Raw genomic sequence first — 12,276 nt, 5'->3', positions numbered from 1 at the left:
ATGATTTCGTAAGACATAACAGCAAACCATTGCACATCCTTGTCTTTAACTTTTAATAATAAGGTTAGTATCCACGGATTGTTTTTATAATATATATATATATATATTTTGTATTTTTTGAAATAATATTTTTTTTATGTTGTTTGGAATCAAATATTATAATGAAATTTTTTTCAAAATACCACATTTTAAGTTTTTTTCCCAAAACATACAAAATTGTAAGTTTTTCTTTCAAAAATACCACATCTTTTTTCCAAAAATGTCACAAACACAAAAACCAAAATTTTATTATGTAAAATTTATTTTTCTAGGATTGGTTGACTAATATAGATTTAAGGTATAGTGTTTAGAGTGTAAGATTTAGTGTTTACGATTTAGGGTTTAGTTTTGAATATAAAACTTTAGTTTAATTTTGTGGTATTTTTGAAAAAAAAAACTTATTTTAGTGGTTTTTTTGGAAAATAAAACTAAAAGTGGTAATTTTGGAAAAATCATATTTTAGTTGTATTTATGAAAATTGCCCTATTATAATTAATAAAAAAAAATTATCATGGTCAATGGTAATTTTTTGTTTTTGTATTTTAGTTATTATTTGTTGCATCATTTTATTTTTTGTTATTTTAATCAAACAATTTTTCTTTTCATCTAACTAACTTGGGACTTAAGTACCCAATTTTTTTTTTACAAAATTTAAAGAACAAACAAAAAAAATATCAGGAAATACTAGAAAAAACAACGAACTGAGCCCGTAGATAACTTTATTATAAAATCGAATTGTTTTGTTAAACTGAGAAGCTTCTTTCTCTTAACTCTCTCTTTCTTTCGGAGTGAGAGAAAGCTCTGTTTCTTTTCTTTTGTTTATCCAATTAACATGAGGGAGCTTCTGACAGTACGTGTGTTTAAATATTTTTCATAATTTTTGTCAAAAAAATAAAGATGGAACCAATTATATATAAAAAAAAGAACATGGATAAAAAAATCTTGACAATACAAATCAATCGATTATAGTAGTATGGAATTCAATAACCTATGCCATATTACAGTCAAACAGTTATCATATTACCAATAGCCAATAGCCAATAAAAGATGTGTAAGTTTGATAGTTTTTTTTTCATTTTGTGTTTGATTGTTAGTATGATAAACATTCAGTAGAACGGTATAAGTAACTACGTATTCCTTTTATTAACAGTATGAGTTTACACTTTCAGCGCATAACTAATTCAGGTGTTCCTTCTCCTTGCTAAGTGCCAATATTGAATTTGTGATATATCTTCGATAAGATGATATATTGCTGCACGAGTCAAGAAGACAATAGTGTGTTAAGAACCTTCTTCTTTCATATTAATATAATTTCAAGTCTTTGTGGTGTTTGTTTGTTTGTCAGTTTGCTACTATCATGCTCTTGTTCATATCATCACGTCCAGTCAAGCATTAATTAACTTACTTTGTAAGCCTTAGCTTTGCTAGTTTTTTAAACATAGCTTTATCTTCTGATACTTCAACTTGTTACTTACTCCTATTTCTTTATATTACCCTTACACTTAACTTGTGGAGATTTATCTTGTACTTTACTCATGGTCTTATGGGCCTGAACTATGATCATTGTGGAGATCGCTCCTCTCTATCTTGCAAATTTTCTAGAAGATTCGGCGAATAACCTCAGACTAAATCACTCTTCTCAAATCCTTGCTCCAGCTTTGCCTCTTCCCTCCACGGAGTCAGCTTGCAACAACTACAAGGTTTATAAACTCTCATTAACAAACCTCTCTCTCATTAACAAAGACTTAATTATTGCATTAACAAACAGTTACAACAAATTCAGAAACACTAAAAAGAAATATCACAAGAAAATCTGTAGGTTATTGTAATCTATCACAAACGGTTATTGTAATGTATATTGTTGAAACTCAAAAGGGTTTTTGAAGCTAAAGTTGTAGATACACTAAGCTAAAGTTGCAGAGACATTCTAAATGCTTTAGAGTTTTTAAAAGTCTTGCATTTGTTCTCATCGATCAACAAAAGCTTCACTTCTTCTTTAGACAATCCATCTTTCAAAATCGCACAAGTCTTCTCCAACAAAGTTCTAGCTTCTTTCAAACTCAAATAAGTAAACAAAGAGATAATATATCACATTGGTAAAGTCACAACAGAAGTGAAGCCACCAAACTTAAGAAGAAGAATCTAACCACCATGAAAGAGAAAAAACATGAGCAAGCTTTAAAGCAAAGACGCGTGAAGGAGAAGAGCAAACAAAACACTGAAGCCACTTGAAGAGACTTCTTGACTCTTCTCTTCACCAACATTCATAGTAATTTCAAGTTTCAAACACATAGCTTATCTCAAAAATTCATCTCAAATTAACACATTTACAGCTTTGAAATCTTCCACAATCCCTCAAATTAAGAGACATAAAAGAACATAATTTTGTTAATTGGAAACAAAAGTAGAAGAAACAAAAAAAGTAGAAGAATCATAGTTAGACAAACTAAAACAATCACCGTACGCTTATGCGATCATCGGAATTGTCATGAATAAGAATTTTAGTTGAGATGCGCAGAAGATAAACAATTTCGTTAGGTTGAAATTCTGAAATCGATTGATGAAGAGAAGACAATTATGTGTCCACTGTGGCAATTTGTAAGCTGATCTGTATTATTTGTTTTAATTTAATTGGTCAATGATTTTAACTGATGTGTCAATAGGAGCTTCAAAGTTGAGGCTGATGTGTCATGCTATGATGAGAAACATTATAGTTTTATTGTATTGATTAAAAATAATATTAATCTATTCATCCCATTGTTTTTAGTTTTTATCCTCCCATTAGTCATCCATAAATATGGGTATCTTGATTCCAAACTCAACACAAAACTGAACATTAAAAAATAGAGAAAATGGAGCTATGATGATTAATCCATAACACAGAAACTGAACATTAATCCATAACACAGAAACTAACATTCAAAATAGAGAAAATGGAGCTATGATGATTGATAAAAACTATTCCTCTTCAACAATCTTGCTCTTCTCGCTGACATAGATACCATCAAGAAACTTCCTGATATCCTTCTTCTTTACGTGACATTTCTGCACATTACAATATAACCATTGTCAAAATTACAAATCTCCCTATCAGTGAAAGCCTAAAATACCCAAAACACTATGCACACTTGCCCAGAGCTTATGAACCATTCTGTAGATGTAAATACAAAATCCAAGCAACAGTTAATAAAAACAGAACCAAACAAGACACAACACAATAGCAGAACCAAACAAGACACAAAACAATAGCAGAACCAAACAAGACACAAAAGGTTTACTCTGCTGCGTCTGCAACCTTTTTCAACAGAGACAACATATATAAATAAACAAAACAAAAGGATGCTTTTAGTCATGCACAATCGGCAGAACAACGAAGAACAGAGGGTTAAAACCTAATTCTCCTATCAATGAAGACACAAAGCCAGCAGCAGCTCCTGCAATTGCAAGGGTGTTCATCTCATCCTTTTTAGTTGTTGTCAGAAACGCACACGATACTCCGATTAAATAAATCACAGCCTGCAAAAGCCAAAACCAGAAAGATTTGAGCTAAAAGAGGATACATCTCCAAGACAACATCAAGCATTTTTACTAATGCTACAACAACTTCAAGAACACTACAATCTCAATGACATCAAAGCTAAAAACTATGAATTTGCTACACACTAAACTAAAAGATTTGGTGAATCATGAGGTAAAGCTAGTAACAGTGACAATGTATATGAGGTTTGAGCTAATTGCAATTTGTTCAACTCCCTTAATTGTTAGAACCTGATAATATGAAATACAATGTAACAGTTGTCAAACGCATCACAAAATCGAATTCTAGACCAAAACGAATCCAAATCAAAGAGTACCTGAACAAAGATCAAAGGACGGAGACGAGCTTTTTCTTTAGTGACCTTCGTGTAACCCAAACAAAACAGTCACCAACACACGGATCAAGAATAATTAAGGATCTGGAGACAGAGGAGACTTGGGGGTTTTCGTAAACTCACGAGAGTCAACGACCATGCGGTATGAGAAATCTGATCCATCGGTACCACTAGGTCTTCCCGCCGTTGGCTTTCTCTGCTGCATCTTCTCCGGCGAAATTGGGTAAGGTAAGTTTGGCGTCGATCGGAGATTGAAAGATTGGCGTCGATCAGAACTTCCATCGTTTTGTTTTCCTCGATTTTGATCCATTCGTGTTTCATCGGTTTGTTGGAATCAAAAGAGAGAGAGGGAAAGCAACTGAATAAAAGAGATAGAAAAAAAATCAAAAATAAAACAAAATAAACTGTAACCTCTACATAAGTGACACGTGCGTGTCTGTGGGTATGTAAAACACTATCCGCAGAGACACAGATCTCTGGAAATTTCAGATTAAAATATTATTTTTTATTCACTTAATTATTAAAAAAATGAAACACATCCTAACGGGATAATCGATGGGAGTGGTGTAAGGCATCCACTTCTATATTTGCTTTTTAACTCTATTTTAGAGTAAAATCTATTTCAACTCATTTCTATTTCTACCTCTATAATAGAGATCTCTATTTTTTCCTCTATATATAGAGAAACTCTATTTTTTCCTCTATAATAAAATTGAACTTTTTTATTTATAAGATAGTCTTTGAACTTTTAACACTTTTATATTTATGATCAAAATAAATAAAATATATATTTAAATAGTTTAATAATAATTTAATGAAATAGAGGTTTTATATTGAACAACACAATACTGAAAGTTTGTAGCAAGATTCAATTCTCATCTCAGATAAACAAAAATAACAGTCAAGATTTGGTTTGGTACATAAGCATTACTCTTATGTTTCACAACTATAAACGTTCAATTCGCAATCCAATCCGCAAAAGCTAAGATTTGCTTATACAACATAATGATAGGTAACATAACGACCAACGGTTTCACTCTGACAAATGATCTTCACGACCTGCCTGCGTTTTAGTCCGAAGTATCTTGCGATTGCATCAGTCACTTGGATCCTTGGAAGCTAACAAAACCCATAAATAAAATATATATTTAAATAGTTTAATAATAATTTAAAATTTTTAATAATAATTTAATTTGTATATTAATAGGATAATTGATTATAAAGTTAAATTTGACTAATTTTTAATATTTTGGTTTAAAAATTTTAAAGGTTTTCGTATAGAAAAATTTTAAAGGTTTTTGTATAGAAAAACATTTTTAAAATTTGAGACTATTATTTGCAAAAGAAAATTTATATAAAATCTTATTAAATATAAATAACTTAAATATTTTAGTTTTTATTCATACCATAATATTATTTTTAATACAACAAAGACTAATTATTTAATATTCCAGTAAATTACTTCTGATTCCACCAATATCCCTAAAAATTTGTCCAATCGAACCAAACGACGTAGATGGAGGAGGAGATTGCTGGTTTTGTTGTTGATTGTTCCGCTTTTGTAAAATTTGCGCTTGTTGAGCCTAAATGTGATATTTAAATAATATTTATGAATTTTAAAAAATTAAATAATATCATAATTTTATGAAAGTTTCACAAATTCTAAAATAAATGGGTTAGTTTGTAACTTTTATAAGTAAAAGGTATTAATAGTAAAATAAAAAATGAATCTCTATGGAATATTCTTTTTTAGAGGAAAAAATAGAGGTATCCATTGGAGCAAAAAAAGTCACCTCTATTATAGAGTTCCTCTATTTTAGAGGTAAAAATAGGAAAAACCATTGGAGATGGTTTAAGTGAGTACCACCAAATTCTGGAAATTATGCAATTTATAGCTTAGAAAAACCAAACATGCAAGCAAACACAAATCCACAAACTAAATTATTTATGTCTAGGTCCATTTAGAGCTAGATTGGCATGATTAGTGTTAGTCATAGACTTTGTGAACCTTGAGTAATGATTGTTGGTGCTTATTTTGCATAATTTGTTGAGAAATTTTGAATTTTGATGACAGGTTCATACGTTGAAAAAGTGACAAAAATTGTAAAATTTGGGGCTTTAATTTGCGTATCTTGTTATTGTGATGCCATAGACTTGTGTTTACTTCATCATTTGATTCCCATTCATTATTGGCAAGTTTACCAAATTTTCAAGTTGAGAATTTTGAATAATTTTGAGCATAAGAATAGTTGTGAAGTGTGGTTTGAGGTTGTGGTTTCTTACTTTTTAGTGTGAATGTTTGAAATGGCCGTTGGTTGAGTTAGCATCATTGTGCCTCATTTGTTTATTTTGTGGCAATTTGAGACTTGTGTTTTAAAAAAAATTCCATTGATCTTGAATCTTTAAAAGGTACATTAATGGTGGGAGGTTCTAAAACAAGCGGTAAGCGTCAAAGGTCTGCAAACACAAGTGAAGCTCCAAGTGCACCCATATCTCCTTGGACCGCAATTGATAAGAAAGCTCTTAATTAAGCCGATCTCTCATATTAAAATTCATCTAACCTGTTTTGCAGATAGAAGTGTACGCGAGAAGATGGGGATACTTGAAATATTTGATGAGTTCTTCACCAACATGGAGCTTAAGGAGATTGCCACCATAGACATATCCAACATAACTCGATCCAATTATTGACTTTTTGTGCACCATATAGTTTAAGTTCGCAAATTCAAAAGTCAACATTGCAAAAGAGGGTGTCATCCATTTTAAGATCAAGTTAATGACGTACTCAATCTTCACCTCTAAATTTAGTGAAGTGTATGGTTTTGCAAACAAGTCGTCCATGAGTTTCCTCCTGGATGTCTCGTGCGAATTTTTCTCAAGCTCCTAGTTCTAGTTCTTGGGTCGTGGACTCTGGCTCCAAACATCACATCACCTCTGACCTAGCCAACCTCTCTCTTCATTAACCATACACTGGTGGTAAAGAGGTTATTGTTGGTGATGGCACAACTCTTCCAATTCAAAACACGGGTTTCATAATACTTATACGTTTTATTTTATCAAGAATTAGATTTTTTTGTTTATAAAAATAAATTGTATGATAGTATCGAATATTGTTGTGCGATCAATTGGTTACGTCATACGTTAGATACTTTTTTAATAGGATACATGTCAAAATTATCACTTATTTATAGAGGAACGAAATCGTATTTTGGGAGGGGTGTACGGTGAAATGGCCCTTTTCCCCTCTCCTCTTTCCACGGGTTTCTTCGTCTCTCTATTTGTCTCTTATGTCGACATCGTCGACAGCCACCTCTCCCAATAATCCAACCAATCAACTATTTTAATATTCCAAATTATTGTTCTTTTGAACCACATTTCTGCGTACTACCTTCTCCAATTGTAGTAGTCAAATTAACAAAAATCAAAACTAAAGTATAGTGGACATGCATATTTTATTCACCACTAAATTGACTCTTGGATTTTATATATAAACTGTAAACTCCCTTTTATTATTTTGTCTAATTATAATTAATATACTCCCTTTTTATTAATTTCCTGAGTATTTTCAAACCCCTTTCTTTTTCTGTCAATAAATTCTTAAACCCATAATTAGTGGAAAAATAAAGGGATAATCTAAGTTTTATTATTTTCTTTCTTATTCCAGATGTACACATCAAATAAGCCAAAATAATTCATTGACTGTGTGCGTATGAGCTTCCTTTACGTGTTTCATTTTTCTCTCTCTCCTTCTGTCACGCAAGAATAACATTAATAATATGTTCACTTTGGTTTCCTCATACACTTCGAGCAACAAAAACCCAGAAGTCTCAGCTTCATTTGACCTCGTAAAAGTCTCCGTCTCTGATACTTTTCTTTTACTTCTACATCCTAAATTGTCTCAACAATATACTATCTCAATTTATTTATTTTGTTTCATTAAAAGTTCTTAAATGGTCTAAGTTTGTTTTAATAATTTTAAACATGCATTTTACAAAGTTCTGAGATTTGATCTGAATACTTGAAACAGATTGAGAGTTTTATGAGGAATTGGACAAGACCCTGATGTCAGATTACGTCAAAACGACGGTGGATCCGCTTTTGAAAGATTTGGATGGGAAAAAAGAGAGCTTTCGGAGGAACGTTGTGTCTATGGCCGCTGAGCTGAAGCAAGTGAGAGGTCGTTTGGTTTCTCAAGAACACTTTTTTGTTAAAGAAAGCCTTTGTAGAAAAGTATGTCCCTTTTTTAAAAAAATCTGAATCTTCTTTTCACTGTTCAATGTGTTTGATTCTCTTATTGATTTGTTACTGCTTTGGTAGGGTCAAAACTCCAGTTTTCAATTTTGAATTTTTAGAAATGATTTGGCTTTTTGTGATTTTGTTTTGTCTAGGAAGCAGAGAAGAGAGCTAAGAACATGGAGATGGAGATCTGTAAATTGCAGAAGAGATTGGAAGATAGAAACTGTGAGCTTGAAGCTTCAACTTCTGCTGCTGAAAAGGTTTGTTTATTGTTTCTCAAAACCCTTTTTTGCTATATATAATAGTACATAACTTAAGACTCCAAATTTGATATTGTATCTGAAAAGTTTAGTCTCTGAGAAGTGGTACTTAATCTCAACTTTTTAAAGTAATCATTATACTTTGGTTACTATTGGATTGATCAATGGCCCCCTTTAGATCTTAGGTAAAGTAGATGAAGCTGAGTGTGGAAAAGGTTGACTGAGTTCAGTCTCAAATTTATTATAATAAATGTTGCAATGAAGCATGACCTTTTCAAAAAGAGTTCCTTAATGATTTTGGAATCTTAACTTGGTCAAATTGGGTTTAGTTCTCATTTCTAATGTTTCAAAATGTAAGAACCTGAGATGTGGAAATGGGTGATATTGTTGTTTTAAAGCTGTTAAGTTACAGTTACTGATCAAAACGGTTCAATCTATCCAACTCCAGAAGCATTACTTTCTTGAGCACTCAATGTATATACTTAGGAGTTTCACTCTGTAATGGATTCATTTGCATAGCTGCTTAATTTTGGTTTTCTGAATGTTTTTTTTTTATTCTTAACCTGAGGAAAGGTTTGAACATAAAATGGCTTAAGACAATCAGCTAACATAAATTGGGAATCACTGAGGTATTAGGGAATGTATTATTCATATTAAGAATGCTTCTCTTATGCATTTTTAATCTTATTTGGGGAAAACAGTTTCTCGAAGAAGTAGTCGATCTGAGATCACAGCTAGCTTTAACAAAGGAAATAGCAGAAACAAGCGCTGCTGCTGCTCAATCCGCAGAGCTTCAATGCTCAGTGCTAAAAGAACAACTTGACGACAAAACACGTTCTCTAAGAGAACACGAAGACCGTGTAACTGAGCTCGGTCACCAGCTTGATAACCTTCAGAGAGATTTGAGGACAAGAGAGTTTTCTCAAAAACACCTGAGAGAGGAAGTAATGAGAATCGAGCATGAGATAACTGAAGCTGTTGCAAAGTCTGGGAGAGGCACAGAATGTGAGCTCAGGAAACTTCTGGAAGAGGTTTCTCCCAAAAACTTTGAGAGAATGAACAGGTTACTGGCGGTAAAAGACGAAGAGATTGCTAAACTTAAAGAGGACGTAAAGTTAATGTCAGCTCATTGGAAACTCAAGACTAAGGAACTTGAATCCCAGGTTCAGCATCTATAACTATCCTTAATTATTCTTGTGTGCTATCGGGGTTTTCGCTTATTGTCTAAAAGTTTTCAATCTTTGACTGATAAAATGACCATTTTCAGCTGGAGAGACAAAGAAGAGCAGATCAAGAGTTGAAGAAGAAGGTACTAAAACTGGAGTTTTGTCTGCAAGAAGCTCGTAGCCAGACAAGAAAGCTACAGAGGGTAAAAGTCCAAGATTGATTGTGCTTTGCTATTGTTATTATGAGAAAACACAAATGGTTCATTTGTATGATTGATGAATGAAACGCAGGCAGGGGAGAGGCGAGACAAGGCAATCAAAGAGCTAAGAGATCAGATTACAGGAAAACAGCTGAATGAATCGGTTTCAGGGGAGAAACCAAACTTCTGGGATACTTCAGGGTTCAAGATCGTCGTGTCAATGTCGATGTTGATATTAGTGATAGTCTCCAAAAGATGAGTTCTTTGTATCTTGAACTCTCCTTTTCTTTTTGTTGGTGTGTAAATGCAGTAGTTGCAGATAGTATAGTTAGTTAATGTTGCATGTTACTCTATGAGTTTAGCTAAGAGAACTCTTACTTACACTTTTTAAGTTATTAGTTTTTGTTTGTGTGTTGAATCTTATCTTCTAAGAAAAGCAATTGGGGATTTTGGGAGAATCTAATTATTTATTTTTTTGGTGGAAGCTGAAATATTTTCTTTTTGACAAATGATTCAACACACAAATCGTGCAAAGGGTCTTTCCCAGGGATCAAAATAAATCTTTACTACCTTATAGATTCCTTTAACCTTGTCTTCTCCGAATCCCACTTCCCAAGCCCCCGCCCGCACTGTAATATTCCAACTAAACTCACTGAGGAACATTGAAGAGGAACCAACTCTTCTGAAGTGGCCAAATAAGCCCGGGATTCCAAATTCTGATTTGTTTGACCGTGATCAATCGTGGTTTGATGGACCTCGAGAGGGCTTCTTCAATCTCACAGTAAGTCTCTTATGCATTTAAATTTACTCACCCATTAGGACTCCGTTGAACTAAACTCACTGGCCATCCTCCTTGCTCAGTTATCAAGTTTTGCTGTGATGTGGGATTCACTGTTTGGCTGGGTCCTCTGTGGCATACATTTATGGGAAGGAAGAATCTGCTCATGAGGTGTACCCCCAGAGGATTATCCTGGGACACGAGCTTTCCTCAGAGATCAAGGAAACTTTATCTGGGTGCCTTGACAGAGCAAAATAAAGCAAAGAGCCCATCCTAGTGAAATTAGTGATTTGTCCCCTTCCATCTTTGTAAAATATAGCAACTATAGCAAGTACTCCCTAGAACGAAACCTTAATATATATGTATGGAATCCTATTTGAAAAATATAATTATGCTCTTTACCAAGTTCCTCATGAGAATCTTGTGTCAAGCTTATGTTGGGAAGTTTATATGTAGTTCTTAGTGATTTGTTGTTGAGCAGGGAACCTTGTTGGAAACAATGTCGTTGACAGGTGCAGTTCCATCATTTAAGATTAAAGAATGGCTTGTGATAGTTCTTCTTTTCTTGGACGCATTGTCTGTATCACGTATCCCGCGGATTGCACCTTATATATCCAACAGAAACAAGTGTTAGTTATCAGTCAACATGAACATAGTAGTAAAAGGTGAAATCTAAGTAAACAAGGTTAATTATGAAGCCAGTGTTTTGAATGTATGAAAGATCTTGAAGTCAGGCTTGGCTTGCTTTTTTTACTAAGACAAAAATTTGTCTCATTATAATATGATAAGAGATGGGTCAGAGACGCTATGTTGTTTTTTTTTGTAAAGTCTTTTACAAAAATAAGATTATGAATCTTTGTTTTGAAGTCGTGGTTAATAAGTTTGAATTGAAATGTCAAATATTTTTGACTAGAACCTGTTTTAAGTCTAAGATTTTGATTATGGACGGTGTGTTTCATGCGTTTTTTCAATGCATGTGAGAGAAGAAAATCATGATTGACTATGTAATGTTTACTTTCTCTATTTTTTGTTTGTTCTTTGTTATATATAACTAACAAGGGCTTTTTTTTGTTTTGTTTTGTTTTTGGTTGTTAGTAAATTATAAGAAACAAACATGTTCCACATTAATAAATTCAGATCCTCTTGTGTGTTGTTTATAATTATAACTGGATTTCTCTCCATGGAATAAAATAAGAATTGTCCATATGCTTTTTCCTAACTCTTATTAAATGTAATGTAGTAGGGGATAAAATCCAATAATTGAATGAATTATTGAGCTAGGTAAACTAGTTATATAGATAGAGTAGATAGGGATGGTCTTTCTCTCACCTTATAAAAAAAAAGTGGTCGTTGATTATTTATTTTTTCATTTCTTGCCTCTCCGACACGTTTGACCCAACGGCCCATTTTCAAGCTTGTGGTCTCCTTGGTATCAATTTATACTTTTATTGGTGTGTAATACACACATATTTAAAGTCAAAATTACCCTCTAACTATAGTACATTTGAGTGGGTTTTGCCTAAAAAAGAATTAACAGATAATGGGTTCTATGTGTATTTTCCATTTACTCTTATCTCTTTGTGTTGGGGAGAGAGAGAGAAAAAAAAAAAGAAGAAGAAAGGTTTGAACAGTCAAAAACTCAAAAAGAGCAAAGAAACAAAACCCAATGTAACTTTTTTGAAAATCTCATTTACTAAAACTCGAAGAAATCCCATTATTATTATT

The 12,276-nt window shown here is 32.7% G+C and overlaps 2 protein-coding genes across 7 annotated transcripts; one reads left to right on the top strand and one right to left on the bottom strand.

The window, feature by feature from the left end:
• Positions 1–2,883: 2,883 nt before the first annotated feature.
• On the bottom strand, positions 2,884–4,384 carry LOC104736698 (uncharacterized). Of its 3 annotated transcripts, none has more exons than XM_087482166.1 (4): positions 4,035–4,384; positions 3,894–3,938; positions 3,432–3,555; positions 2,884–3,084 (listed from the first exon to the last, which is right to left on the bottom strand). In XM_087482166.1, the coding sequence occupies exons 1-4, from the start codon at positions 4,230–4,232 to the stop codon at positions 3,044–3,046; spliced, it is 408 nt and encodes a 135-aa protein (XP_087338292.1). In that variant the 5' UTR covers positions 4,233–4,384; the 3' UTR covers positions 2,884–3,043. The 3 variants fall into 3 exon arrangements, with proteins under 3 accessions (XP_087338292.1, XP_087338290.1, XP_087338291.1); XM_087482164.1 differs by having other exon boundaries at positions 2,884–3,334; positions 4,035–4,374; XM_087482165.1 differs by having other exon boundaries at positions 2,884–3,555; positions 4,035–4,374.
• Positions 4,385–7,581: 3,197 nt separating this feature from the next.
• Positions 7,582–10,236, top strand: LOC104736697 (nuclear envelope-associated protein 2). 4 transcript variants are annotated; one of them, XM_010456726.3, is made up of 6 exons: positions 7,582–7,756; positions 7,939–8,141; positions 8,300–8,407; positions 9,109–9,570; positions 9,675–9,776; positions 9,865–10,236. In XM_010456726.3, the coding sequence occupies exons 2-6, from the start codon at positions 7,974–7,976 to the stop codon at positions 10,030–10,032; spliced, it is 1,008 nt and encodes a 335-aa protein (XP_010455028.2). In that variant the 5' UTR covers positions 7,582–7,756; positions 7,939–7,973; the 3' UTR covers positions 10,033–10,236. The 4 variants fall into 4 exon arrangements, with proteins under 4 accessions (XP_010455028.2, XP_087338967.1, XP_087338966.1 ...); XM_087482841.1 differs by having other exon boundaries at positions 7,606–7,756; positions 7,939–8,088; XM_087482840.1 differs by having other exon boundaries at positions 7,609–7,762.
• The last annotated feature ends 2,040 nt before the right edge of the window (positions 10,237–12,276 follow it).

This window comes from Camelina sativa, chromosome 13, assembly GCF_030686135.1.
Source record: "Camelina sativa cultivar CO46 ecotype springtype chromosome 13, ASM3068613v1".
NCBI lineage: Eukaryota > Viridiplantae > Streptophyta > Magnoliopsida > Brassicales > Brassicaceae > Camelina > Camelina sativa.
This window is presented reverse-complemented; position numbering and strand designations above follow the sequence as displayed.

What these genes read in the sequence shown, in the direction of transcription:
- LOC104736698 (XM_087482164.1), bottom strand. Translation starts at nt 4,232, where the DNA reads ATGAAACACGAATGGATCAAAATCGAGGAAAACAAAACGATGGAAGTT. An exon ending in CCGCATGGTCGTTGACTCTC is followed by an intron (nt 3,939 to 4,034) that starts GTGAGTTTACGA and finishes GGTTACACGAAG; the next exon opens with GTCACTAAAGAAAAAGCTCG. An exon ending in TTCATTGATAGGAGAATTAG is followed by an intron (nt 3,335 to 3,431) that starts GTTTTAACCCTC and finishes CTGTTGAAAAAG; the next exon opens with GTTGCAGACGCAGCAGAGTA.
- LOC104736697 (XM_010456726.3), top strand. Translation starts at nt 7,974, where the DNA reads ATGTCAGATTACGTCAAAACGACGGTGGATCCGCTTTTGAAAGATTTG. An exon ending in CAACTTCTGCTGCTGAAAAG is followed by an intron (nt 8,408 to 9,108) that starts GTTTGTTTATTG and finishes TGGGGAAAACAG; the next exon opens with TTTCTCGAAGAAGTAGTCGA. An exon ending in CTAAGGAACTTGAATCCCAG is followed by an intron (nt 9,571 to 9,674) that starts GTTCAGCATCTA and finishes GACCATTTTCAG; the next exon opens with CTGGAGAGACAAAGAAGAGC.